Source organism: Arachis hypogaea, chromosome 18 (genome assembly GCF_003086295.3).
Source record: "Arachis hypogaea cultivar Tifrunner chromosome 18, arahy.Tifrunner.gnm2.J5K5, whole genome shotgun sequence".
Lineage (NCBI taxonomy): Eukaryota > Viridiplantae > Streptophyta > Magnoliopsida > Fabales > Fabaceae > Arachis > Arachis hypogaea.
In genome coordinates, this window is record NC_092053.1 from 37,748,169 (window position 1) to 37,760,400 (window position 12,232).

General features: G+C 39.0%; 1 protein-coding gene and 1 non-coding gene across 2 annotated transcripts; one reads left to right on the top strand and one right to left on the bottom strand.

Moving 5' to 3' along the window:
- Nucleotides 1–5,127: 5,127 nt before the first annotated feature.
- LOC112773362 (small nucleolar RNA R71) lies at nt 5,128–5,234 on the bottom strand. The gene has a single exon (XR_003187916.1). It is a non-coding gene; the product is annotated as a small nucleolar RNA R71 (small nucleolar RNA).
- A 640-nt stretch (nt 5,235–5,874) lies between these two features.
- LOC112769943 (uncharacterized) lies at nt 5,875–6,912 on the top strand. The gene has a single exon (XM_025814388.1). It carries the CDS (start codon nt 5,875–5,877, stop codon nt 6,910–6,912), a length of 1,038 nt encoding a protein of 345 aa, XP_025670173.1.
- Nucleotides 6,913–12,232: the final 5,320 nt, after the last annotated feature.

Consider the following 12,232-nt stretch of genomic DNA (forward strand, 5'->3'; position numbering starts at 1 on the left):
AACAACAACAAAGTATAGAATGAGAACTGAAGGTTCTCAATATGGTAACAATGCCTAATATGTAAGATGTAAGGCTCCGGGATGCCGAAGGCAATCCTAGAACTTCACACCGAATACGGATATTCAAGCTTAGAATAAAATGAATAACTTATACCATAAACATTAAACAGGGTTATCTAAACTTAGGGGATTTCTAACTAAAACTAGTCATCGCTGTCCCACAGCCTTCACCAACCTACCCTCCGTGTGATCCCATCACCACCGCCTACCTAACCTCCTCAGCACTAGACAAACATAGATAATGCAAGCAAGTAAAACACAGGTAGTATTCAGAGATATAACAAGTAATTCAAGAAGCAAGTAGGCATGTTATAAAATTAGGCAAACTCAAGTAATAAAAGCAAGCAAGCATATAGAAGATGCATGTGATGAATGTCTGTCCTATTGGCTGTGATATCACATGTCAGTTATAGTGCCAAGCCCGACTCAAAATCCGGACGGAAACTCCTGGATTAGTCTCTCTGTTGCGCATACTTAGGAGGAACAATTCCGAGGGATAAGTGCCCTACCACCTTCTCCTTTCAGAGGAAAATGTTCCGACGGAGAGTGCCCTACCACCTTCCTCTGGATGCCACATGATTCCGTGGGTTAGTGCCCTACCACCTTGCAACCAGAGAGAAACCCATGCTCAGGAGGAATAATTCCGAGGGATGAGTGCCCTACCACCTTCTTCCTTCAGAGGGAAACGTTCCGAGGGAGAGTGCCCTACCACCATCCTCTTGAGTAATAAATATGAGTGAGAAGCCCAGCTTCAAGCCTCACATCCAAACGTAGGCGAGAGACTACCACAGCCCCTATGACGGAGAACAATGCATATCGTAATCACATATTCAATCTCAGAGGCCATTCCTCATAGCACACTTCCACTCATACTCATTCCATCAACCATAATCATTCATAATCTCCTTTCCGAACTCATTAGTTCCTCAGTTTCTCAATTTGTTGTCAGTAATCACCAAGTTCACTACTCTTCCTTCTCTCTCAACTAAACTCATCCTCAATACACTAGAAACCTAAACCTTCGTTCTCTAACTTTTCAAAGTAATACCCAAATAATTCCACCTAAGACCTTCTCTATGGTTAACATCCAAAAACAAGCCAAAAAGTCTTAAATAGGTGTCACAGAAGTTTACAAGCTTGTTGGGAAGGTGAAACAGTTAAAAATAAGATTTTAGTTGAAAAACAGGGCATGTGCGTATGCACAAGGGTGTGCGTGCGCACGCCCAGGAAAGTTTTCAAAATGTGTGCATACGCATAGAGGTGTGCGTATGCACAGTTAGTAAAAATTTCAACTCTGTTCATCCACACAAGACGTGCGAACGCCCTTAACAGAGTGTATCTTCCAACGTGGGCGTGCGCACAGGTTGCAAAACTTCGTTGGTTGTGTGTGCGTACAGAGCGTGCTAGCGCTCCCAACAACAGCCACATCCCCATGTGTGCATGTGCACAAGAGTGTGCGTACGCACAGTTTCAAAATTACATGGGGTGTGCGTGCGCACACAAACCAGAAATCACAAATTCTGCAGCATGCATAGAATTCAGATTTTGACACCAAACTTTGAATGATCATAACTCCCTCTACAAAAATCTATTTCTTACAAATTTTATATCCATTTAAAGAGTTTTCAATGAACTTTAATTTAAAGCAAATTTCAATAAATTTTGAAAACTAAGACTCAAGTTATGATCTGTCAACACTAAAGCAAAGTTCACCAAAAATCCGTCTTTACCAATACCTTGAAAATTCAACTTACCAAAACTATCAACTTAAAACCAAATTAAAGCTTACTCAACACAATACCAAATTCACTCATGAATCCATACCAAACATTTCTCGACCATATCAACTATTCAATCAACCAATACCATTTAATACCCACCTCAACTAATGCTAAATTCAACCTAATATTCACATCAAAACTTATAAATTCGATCATTACTCCACTATAACACATCCAACATTTAATATCTCAATTTAGCAACTCCATCAACACTTATCAATCCAAACATCAATTTATCATCATCCTAACTTCATAACCCACATCATTTATGAACAATCTCAACACTCACCTTCAAGTTACAAACAATATCAATATTCATCATCAAATCACTAAGCTCCGAAATATTTCACAACAACATTACACATCAATAATTCCTCATACATTTAGATTAAAAGTTCATGTATACCTTGATTCATTCAAACATGGTTAATTTGATGCATTTTCATGAGATTTTAGCCATAATTACTTGTGTGCTAAGAATGATGCAAATTTCTCATGACTTTAGCAAGGCTTTGATGCATGTATTGGTTGATGATAGGTGAAGAAATGCATAAAAAGAAGTTGAAAAAATGACCATTGAAGGATGTAGGGGAAGCAACGTTGGTGGCCAAAGTTGGACTACCAACGTTGCCTCAAACATTGAGAGGAAAGAAACAGGGGAATCTGCTGCATAATTATGATACCCACGTTGGAGGGAACGTTGGTGAACCAATGTTACCTCCAACGCTATATGATACAAAGAGCTTTCTGGAAATTGGAAAAATTGAGTGCGATGAGTACACGTGGGCGACGCGCACGCATGCATAGTGGAATTTTGATAAATTACGCGCACGTGTGGGTGACGCACACGGGTGGATGCGCCAACGTTGGAGGGAACGTTGCCACTCCAACGTTGAGGCAAATGCGCATGATAACCCTTCAAAATTGGGGTTTTGGAAATTAGCAACCACGCGCGAGCGCGCGCATGGATTGTGAATTTTGACAATCCACGCGCACGCATAGGTAACGCGCATGCGTGAATAGGTCAACGTTGGAGGAGCGTTTGTAGTCCAACGCCAAGTCTAACGTTCGTGATATGTGGTCCAATTCTTGAATTTGGAAAGGTGCATCGACGCACATGCGTACATGACGCGTACGCGTGGATAGGTCAGCGTTGGAGGGAACGTTGCCCCTCCAACGCTGGAGCCAACGTCTTCAATAGCCTTTCAAAAATTGGTATTGAGAAATTTGCATCCACGCGCACGTGTAGGTGACGCGCACGCGTGGATGTGCATTCTGGTCCCAAACTCGCACACGCATAGGCAGCGCAGACGCGTGAAGGGGTAAAATGGCTCATCCACGCGTACGCGTATGCCACGCGTACGCGTGGACAAGCGAACGTTGGCACCCCAACGTTGTGTCAAACGTTGATCGCAGCAACCAAAATCCATTTTTTCCTAAAGAACGTTTGACTCAACGTTTGCCCAAAAACGTTGACTCCAACATTGATATCAGAATTGCACAATTCAACCCCTCTCTTCTCAACAACATTGGAGCCACTTCAACCCACTTTAGCAAAAGGCCAGAAAGCCGAATCCAAGAGACTGGAAGATCAATTGAAGATGTGTATAAATAGCTTAGAGTTTAAGTAGTTAAGGGGGCTTATGGACTGAGTACGGAAACTCTGCCCAATTTTACTTTCTCTGCACTTTTCAATTTTGCAATGTACTTTTCAATTTCACTTTTCATTTTGAGAGCTATGAACAACTAAACCCCTTTCATTGGGTTAGGGAGCTCTATTGTAATTCAATTGATCAATAATAGTTTTCATCTTCTTCTTCTTTTTTTTCTCTTGATTTTCGCTAGAAAGCTTTCGATATATGATTTTGTGTGGTATAATCAGTGACTGAACTTCATCTCTTCCCATGAGCAATTAAATCAAGACATTGGACAATTGTTCAAGCTTAGAGAGATTGGTGAGCCAAGACATTGGGATCCAATCACCTAAGATTGCCAAGCAAAGTCAATGAATGCATTGATTGAAGAAGAGATGAGAATGATTTGATCCGGAGAGTTCAATATCTCCTGAAACCCAATGAATCCCCTATTCTGATATCACACATTCTCTTTACATTTTGCTTTTTAATTTGATGCTCAATCCCCATTCCCTTTTAATTTCTTGCAATTTAAGATTCTGCACTTTAATTACTTGCAATTTACTTTTTATCATTTAATTCAGCCATTTACATTTTGTTCATTTACATTTCTTGCAATTTAAGTTTCCTGCCAATTTTACTTTCTGCAACCCCAATTTCAAATCTGATTCAGTTCAACTAGAACAATACTCCAATTAACATTAATCAACCAACCAATTCCTGTGGGATTCGACCTCACTCTATAGTGAGTTTTTACTTGACGACAATCCGGTGCACTTGCCGTTGGAAATTTGTTGAAAGACAAGTTTTCATGGACATCAAGTTTATGGCGCCGTTGCCAGGGATTGGTTTTGTATTGACAATTACTAAATTGGAGGATAACTAGATTGAGCATTTTTTTTCTTTTGTTAATTGAATTTTAATTTCAGCTATTTAATCTTACTCTCTAAAAATTTTGTTGTTTTTCTTTATATTTCCTTACTTTCCAGCAAGCTAATAATCAAGCTAACTATAGTCTGTTTTTGTGAATTTGGCACTTGCTGTCGCCTGTATTTGTTCCTTGTATGACAGGTAGAAGAAGGGAAACCTCAACCTCTTTTGATAGTGAACCTGAGAGGACCTTCGTTAGATTAAGGAGGAAATCAAGAGGAAAGAAGACTATTGGTGCAGAGGAAGAAGAGGAGAATTTAGACATAGATATGGAGGATGATATGGAGACTCATCATCAGGGAGAAGTTCATAATCATGCCAGAGAAGGTGCAGCCAATCATGCGCTCCAAGAGAGAAGGGTGCTAGGTTCCTACATTAACCCCAATCCTGGGAATTGTGGAAGCAGCATCCAGAAGCCAACCATCCATGCTAATAACTTCGAATTGAAGCCTCAACTCATCACTCTCGTCCAAAACAATTGTTCATTCGGAGGAAGTGTCCAAGAAGACCCTAATCAGCATCTTTCCACATTCCTAAGGATCCGTGATACAGTGAAATCTAATGGTGTTCATCCTAACACCTATAGATTACTACTGTTTCCCTTTTCTCTAAGGGATAAGGCATCTAAATAGCTAGAATCATTTTCCAAGGAAAGCTTGACAACCTAGGAAGATATGGTGAATAGATTCTTAGGAAGGTTCTACCCTCTCCAGAGAGTGAATAGACTGAGGACTGAGGTGCAGACATTCAGACAACAAGATGGTAAAATACTCTATGAAGTATGGGAGAGATTCAAGGATTTGACAAGGAAATGCCCTCCTAATATGTTCAATGAATTGGTGCAATTGCATATCTTCTATGAAGGACTTTCCTATGAACCAAAGAAAGCTGTAGACCACTCTTCTGGAGGTTCCCTCAACAAGAAGAAGACTATTGAAGAAGCCATTGATGTCATAGAAACAGTGGCTGACAATGAGTATTTTTATGCCTCAGACAGAAGTAACCACAGAGGAGTGATGGAGCTAAACCACATGGATGCAATCTTGGCCCACAACAAGATGATTACCAAGCAACTGGCTGATTTAACCAAGCAAATGGAGAAGAATCAAGCTGCGGCCATCCATATTCAACCATCACCTCAAGTAGAGTTGGACACAGAGGAAGGAGTTGATTGGGAACAAGCCAACTACATTGGGAACTCATCCAGGCAAGCTCGTGATCCATATTCTAAGACTTATAACCCTGGTTGGAAGAACCATCCAAACTTTGGGTGGAGAAACCAACAAAACCAAAGTCAAGATCAGAAACCTCATAATCCCAACCAGTACACCTACCAACATATCCAATCCAAGATTATATCAACACCCATACAATAACTATTTGCAGCCACCATATCAAGCCCAAAATAACCAACCTCAACATCCAATTCCCAATCCACCATCTGAGGACAGGCTATCCGACTTGAAGCTATGCTCACCAATCTTTGCAAGGAAGTCCAAGGCAACAGAAATTTCAAGGAAGAAGTGAGGAGTAGTATGAAAAGCAGAGGAGAGACCATTAAGAAGCTTGAATCTCAAGTAGGACACCTCTCTCAGCAGATTCATAAGTCCACTGATAGTTTTCCAAGTGACACTGAGAAAAATCCAAGAGGGGAAATGAAGAATGTAAAATGGGAAGAGTGTAAGGCAATCACTCTTAAAAATGAAGAAATGCTGGAAGAAGATACTAGCAAGCCAACAGAGCACAGCCAAGGAAGTTTCCAGGGAAACTTGGAGGAGAAAGAACAAGGGAATGAACCTGTACAAGGGAAAGAACCAAAAAAGGAGGAAACCCTGAAACCTTATGTGCCAAAGGCACCATTCCCTCAGAGACTCAAGGGTGGTGAGAAGGAGAAAACATACACTAGATTCCTGGACATATTTAAGTCTCTTCATGTCAATACCCCTTTTCTTGAAGCCCTCCAACATATGCCTGCCTACATTAAATGTATAAAGGAGCTGCTAGCTAAGAAGAGCACCTTGAAGGGGGGACAAACAGTGGTGATAAATAAGGAATGTAATGCCCTCGTCCAGAAGGACTTGCCCACAAAGAAAAAGGATCCAGAAAGTTTTCACATCCCATGCGTTATAAGGGATACAATGATTGACAAAGGATTCTGTGATTTGGGGGCAAACATAAATCTCATGCCTCTATATCTCATGAGAAGGCTGCAAATTAATGAGCTAAGACCCACATATGTAATCCTTCAACTGGCTGACAAGACTCAGAAACAAGCAGTAGGAGTAGTGGAAAATGTACTGGTAAAGGTTGGGAAGTACTTCCTCCCCATAAACTTTGTTGTTCTGGACATGGAGGAAAGCTACCTCCATCCAATCATTCTAGGGAGACCATTTTTAGCCACTGCTAGAGCGCTCATAGATGTAGAACAAGGGGAGTTAATACTGAGAATACATGACGAACATCTCACCTTCCATGTTTTCAAGCCTACACCTGAATCTGAGCCATAAACCAAAGAGTTGAAGGATGATCACAGCAAAATAAGCCTGGAAGAAAGCGACAGTGAACCTCAAGCAGAACCCCTGGAACCATTCTTGGTAGAAAAATAAGAAGCACAAGAGATACAACAACCAAGGAAGCTCAAGGATGAATTGAAGCCACAAGAATCAGAAAAAAACAGCTAACAAGGATAGTCCTAACATGAGAGTCACTGGAATACTACTGGAAGAAGAGAAAAGAGTTGGAAAGAAATTGCCAAGGGGATGGAGAAACAGGAAGATTCCTACAGAAGGTTTTTCTTCTGGAGACAAGGTGATATCAATCCACCATCCACCAATCCCACCCCATCTTCCAACCATTCCATCTCAGTTACTTCAAGTGTTCACAATCAGAAAGGTCTTTTCCTTGGAGCATTTGGAGATTATCAAGGAATCAAATGGGGACAGTTTCATAGTGAGAGGAGAGGACCTCAGACACTACAATCCTCCATGACAAAGACCAACCGTCAAGCTAGTGACGTTAAAGAAGCGCTCCATGGGAGGCAGCCCATGCTTTAGTTTCTTGCTTTTATCTCTTTTATGTGAATAATCAATGGTTCCTTAACATGAATTCAAGCTCTCAGGAACAAATTTGACATCCACAAGTAACATTTTGGAGCATATGATCCATCTCTAAGTTTGGTGTGCCTAAAGGTACCCTAAGATGGCTTTCAAAAATAATGATCATACAGTCATCTTGGGACATATACTTAAGCACCTTCTTGAAGTATATAACCAAAAAGTGGGTTGGGTATCACATACATGCTATGATCACAATTAAAGAGAGTCAAACTTGTTTTTAAGTCTTGAATTCCATGAGAAGTACAACCATGTTTTATTTCATTTTTTGAGTTCATGTCTAAAGATAGAAAATAAAGTGTTTCTTATGATAACTTAATCAAAGGTGACAAGAATTTTGTCAAGCTTACAATGACATTACTTGGTGGAAAACATTTTTTTAGTGTACACTTACTTAGGATAATTCACTAAATCCATGAGATTTGCACTCTAGAACGTGAATTAATCCTTTAAGCCACATTGCCAAACACTAAGTTTGGTGTCCACCAAGGATGTACATATGCATACTAAAGTCACGGCTAGCATTGTTTCATGAGAAACACTTAACTATTTTTTTTTTCAAAATTTCAAATTTTAGTTACCACCTTTGTTACTTTTGTCTCCAAGTGTAAGGTGTTGATGTTTTTATCTTGTTATGATGAATAGGTACATGGAAAAGGAGATTGATGGAGAGGACAACTCAAGGAAGTGGCACGACTATTTTTGTGCTGAAAAGGAAAGTCACATGTCCTTGAAAGAGTTCCTTGGGAAGAAAAATTCTGCACATTGGGTGGTTAGGTGTACCCTCCTTTAATGACCGAACCTATCCCCCAATGAAGAGGCAATCTTTGTCCTTACTCCATGTTACATGCAAGCCATCCATTTTTACCATAACAAGTGCATCCCCACCATTCATTTTTCATTGAATCTTGCTATAAAAGGGACCCCATGATGGCTGAGTTTCACAAACCAAGCCATATAGTTCACTTCTTGCAATCCTTTGTTATTCCAAGTTACAACCGTGCCCTCCCCCATTCATATCACTTCTTGTTCTAGTTAGCCATACACTTTGCCTCACCTCCAACTATACTTTCAGTCCACATAAGTCATACTAGCCGTACCTCATCACCAGCCTTCTACCATCACTCGGCCAAATACTAAGATAACCATGTCATCTTCATCAAGCCACAAAAGAAGGAAAGGGAAAGAGCCTGCTGTTGAAAAAGAAAGAACTGAATATGATCAATGGAAGTTCAAATCAACATTTCATGAAATACAATATATATGGATGAGCTCCAAGGAGATATTGCAAGAAATCCTTTTCCAATTGAAGTAATTTTTGAATTCTGTTGTATGGTTTTCTTTAAATATTGTCATGAGTGTGCTAGCCTAGGTGTATACTTTACTTTCACTGTGCTTGAATGTATGCTTGTCCTACTTGTTTTAATCAAATAAAAGAAATATTTGAATAGAAAGTGAAATTATTTATTTTTAGTAAGGAACAGAACAAGGATTGAGTGGTGGTATACATGTGTGATTGTGTAGCTAGCTCACTAATAACTAATAAAAGGGTAGAGTGCCTCTCTTTAGTGTAAACTTGGCTGCTGTTTATGAATCTTAGCAAATAAAAGTCCTTGGACGAAAGAAAGAACAAATATGAAAGAAATAAAGAATAAAAGCTAGGCACCTATAGTTTGATCTTAAGGTATGTGTCTGTGGTGTTTTTATGCAAGGATATGCTTGAATAAGTAAGTTCATAGGAGTGCTTCATCACTTGACAACTTGGGCTAACTAGCCCAGGATTGTCAACTGAAAATTTACAATCAAGAGCAACCTTGTCACAAAATATTTAGCAGCCCAAAGAGGTGCTAGACACCAAGGTCTAAAGAGTGGATAACAAACTATGTGCCTGTAATGAAGATGTATTGAGGAGAGACTTGGGTAATTAAGTCCTTAGGGGTATTTCAACACCAAGCACCTTCAACCAACTGGTACGGGAGTGTTGACTGAAAGCCTATCCTAAAGAGTTGCCTCAAAAATAGAACACTAAGCTATAATAAAGAACAAGTTCTTGGAAAAAGAAAAACAAAGAATTGGAAAACCAAGGATGAATAATAAGAAGTCATGGTAGTATGTTAGTTGATGCTTAAAGGGACATTTCTCACCTAAGAATCAATAAAAGTGAGCTGCAACATTGTCTGCATAAAACCTTACTAGTCAATTTCAATTGCTTGCTGATATGGACATGTATTACCTTCTGTTTTCATTCATTCTTATGATTCATTGCTTGTTTGGGGACAAGCAAGATTTAAGTTTGGTGTTGTGATGCCAAGGCATCTTAGGCTAGTTTCACTAGCCTTTTTCTTTTGTTTTTAGTAGGTTTTATGCACTTTCTTGAGCTATAAGTAAGCATTTGGATTAAAAGTTCATGTATACCTTGATTCATTCAAACATGGTTAATTTGATGTATTTTCATGAGATTTTAGCCATAATTACTTGTGTGCTAAGAATGATGCAAATTTCTCATGACTTTAGCAAGTCTTTGATGCATGTATTGGTTGATGATAGGTGAAGAAATGCATGAAAAAAGAAGTTGAAGAAATGGCCATTGAAGGATGTAGGGGAAGCAACGTTGGTGGCCAAAGTTGGACCACCAACGTTGCCTCAAACATTGAGAGGAAAAAAACAGGGGAATCTGCTGCATAATTCTGATACCCACATTGGAGGGAACATTGGTGAACCAACGTTACCTCCAACGCTATTCAATTGGATAGTTATTTTGACAGAGAAGCTATTCATAATTGGAATTTCTCTGATCCTTGAGAGAGGGATGAGGAATTCATGCTAGAAATGCTTTTCTCACATTGGATTAGATTGGGGGTTGGATGGATATCGTGACATGTAATCCTACTAATACTTTGATTTATGAATTTGTGTGATATAATCAGTGACCAAACTTCATCTCTTTCCATGAGAAATTAAATCATGGCATTGGGCAATTGTTCAAGTTTAGAAAGATTGGTGAGCCAAGACATTGGGATCCAATCACCTAAGATTACCAAGCAAAGTCAATAAATGCATTGATTGAGGAAGAGATGAGAATGATTTGATCCGCAGAGTTCAATATCTCCTGAAACCCAATGAATCCCCTATTCTGATCTCACCCATTCTCTTTACATTTTGCTTTTTAATTTGATGCTCAATCCCCATTCCCTTTTAATTTCTTGCAATTTAAGATTCTGCACTTTAATTACTTGCAATTTACTTTCTATCATTTAATTTAGCCATTTACATTTTGTTCATTTACATTTCTTGCAATTTAAGTTTTCCACCAATTTTACTTTCTGCAACCCCAATTTCAAATCTGATTCAGTTCAACTAGAACAATTCTCCAATTAACATTGATCAACCAACCAATCCCTATGGGATTCGACCTCACTCTATAGTGAGTTTTTACTTGACGATAATCTGGTGCACTTGCCGATGGAAATTTGTTGAAAGACAAGTTTTCGTGGACATCAATATATCATCACACATCATAATCATCAATATCCTTCAACAAGCACCATACACATATATTATACATTCCAACAATCTCTATAATCCTCTTCATCATACAACATAATTTCATAAATAATTAGGTATATACCAACATCATTCAATCCTATCTTAGCCTAAGTTTCCAGAAACATTACATATTACATAAAGAAAACCAAAATCATACCTTGGCCGATTTCTAATATGCACAAACACCCAAAGCTTGATTCCAACAAGATAAACAAGCCTCAAGCACCAATACCACTTCCAAAACTCACCAACTATCAAGCTATACACATATAACATACCAACATCAAGCTTAGAGTTCACAAAAATAACTAAACACAAGAGTTTAGTGAAACCTTACCTTACCTAATGAGATTAGGGATAAAATCCAACAATTACCCGCTACTAGAGATCACCTAAAAAACTAAAACCACAAAACTTACTCAAAAACCAAACCCCAAAATGCAGAAAGTTAGGGCAGGAAACTGGGGTGTGAGTTTCGAGTTCTTACCAGATTTTCTTAGATAGAAATAAAGAGCTTGACAAGAGCTACGCGTGGCCGCAAACGACTCGTCAATCGGAGTTCCGTAGCTCAACATATGGCTCCCGGAAGGTGATGATGAATAGTGACAATGGGGTTTCACCTCCCACCATCACCATGTCCGAGCTCTCTCTCTCTTTATGCTGAAAGTGGCTCTTTTTGCCACTTAAGTGGAGTATATATATGTTGGACTTGGGCTCGGTCCAACCCACTAAGTGTTTTTGGTCCGTTTGGTCCACTTTGGGCCAAAACCTTTAAGACTAGTGTCCGGTTTTCAATTCTAAATTATTTTTGTCCTTTCAAAACAATAAATAAATTTTCAAAATCTTACTTTCTAAAATACGCGGTACTGGACAGATTAGAGCCAGTACTGCCGGCTTAAGCGCCAGTACGCATTTTTACAAAAACTTTCAAAAAAGGTACATTTTTTAACTCGGAAAAATTCATTGAAATTAAATTTCACTTTTAAATTTTAAAATTAAAACTTCTAAATTTTGAATCTACACCGAGCACTTAAAAATTATTATTTTACTAAAGCGGTTAAGCCGGTTCTTACATCATGCAAGAGTTGTTTCATGGCAAACTCTAATTGACTAAACCCTAATTCCTTAGTAATTTAGTCTCCTCTAATCTAATCAACCACCAATTCCT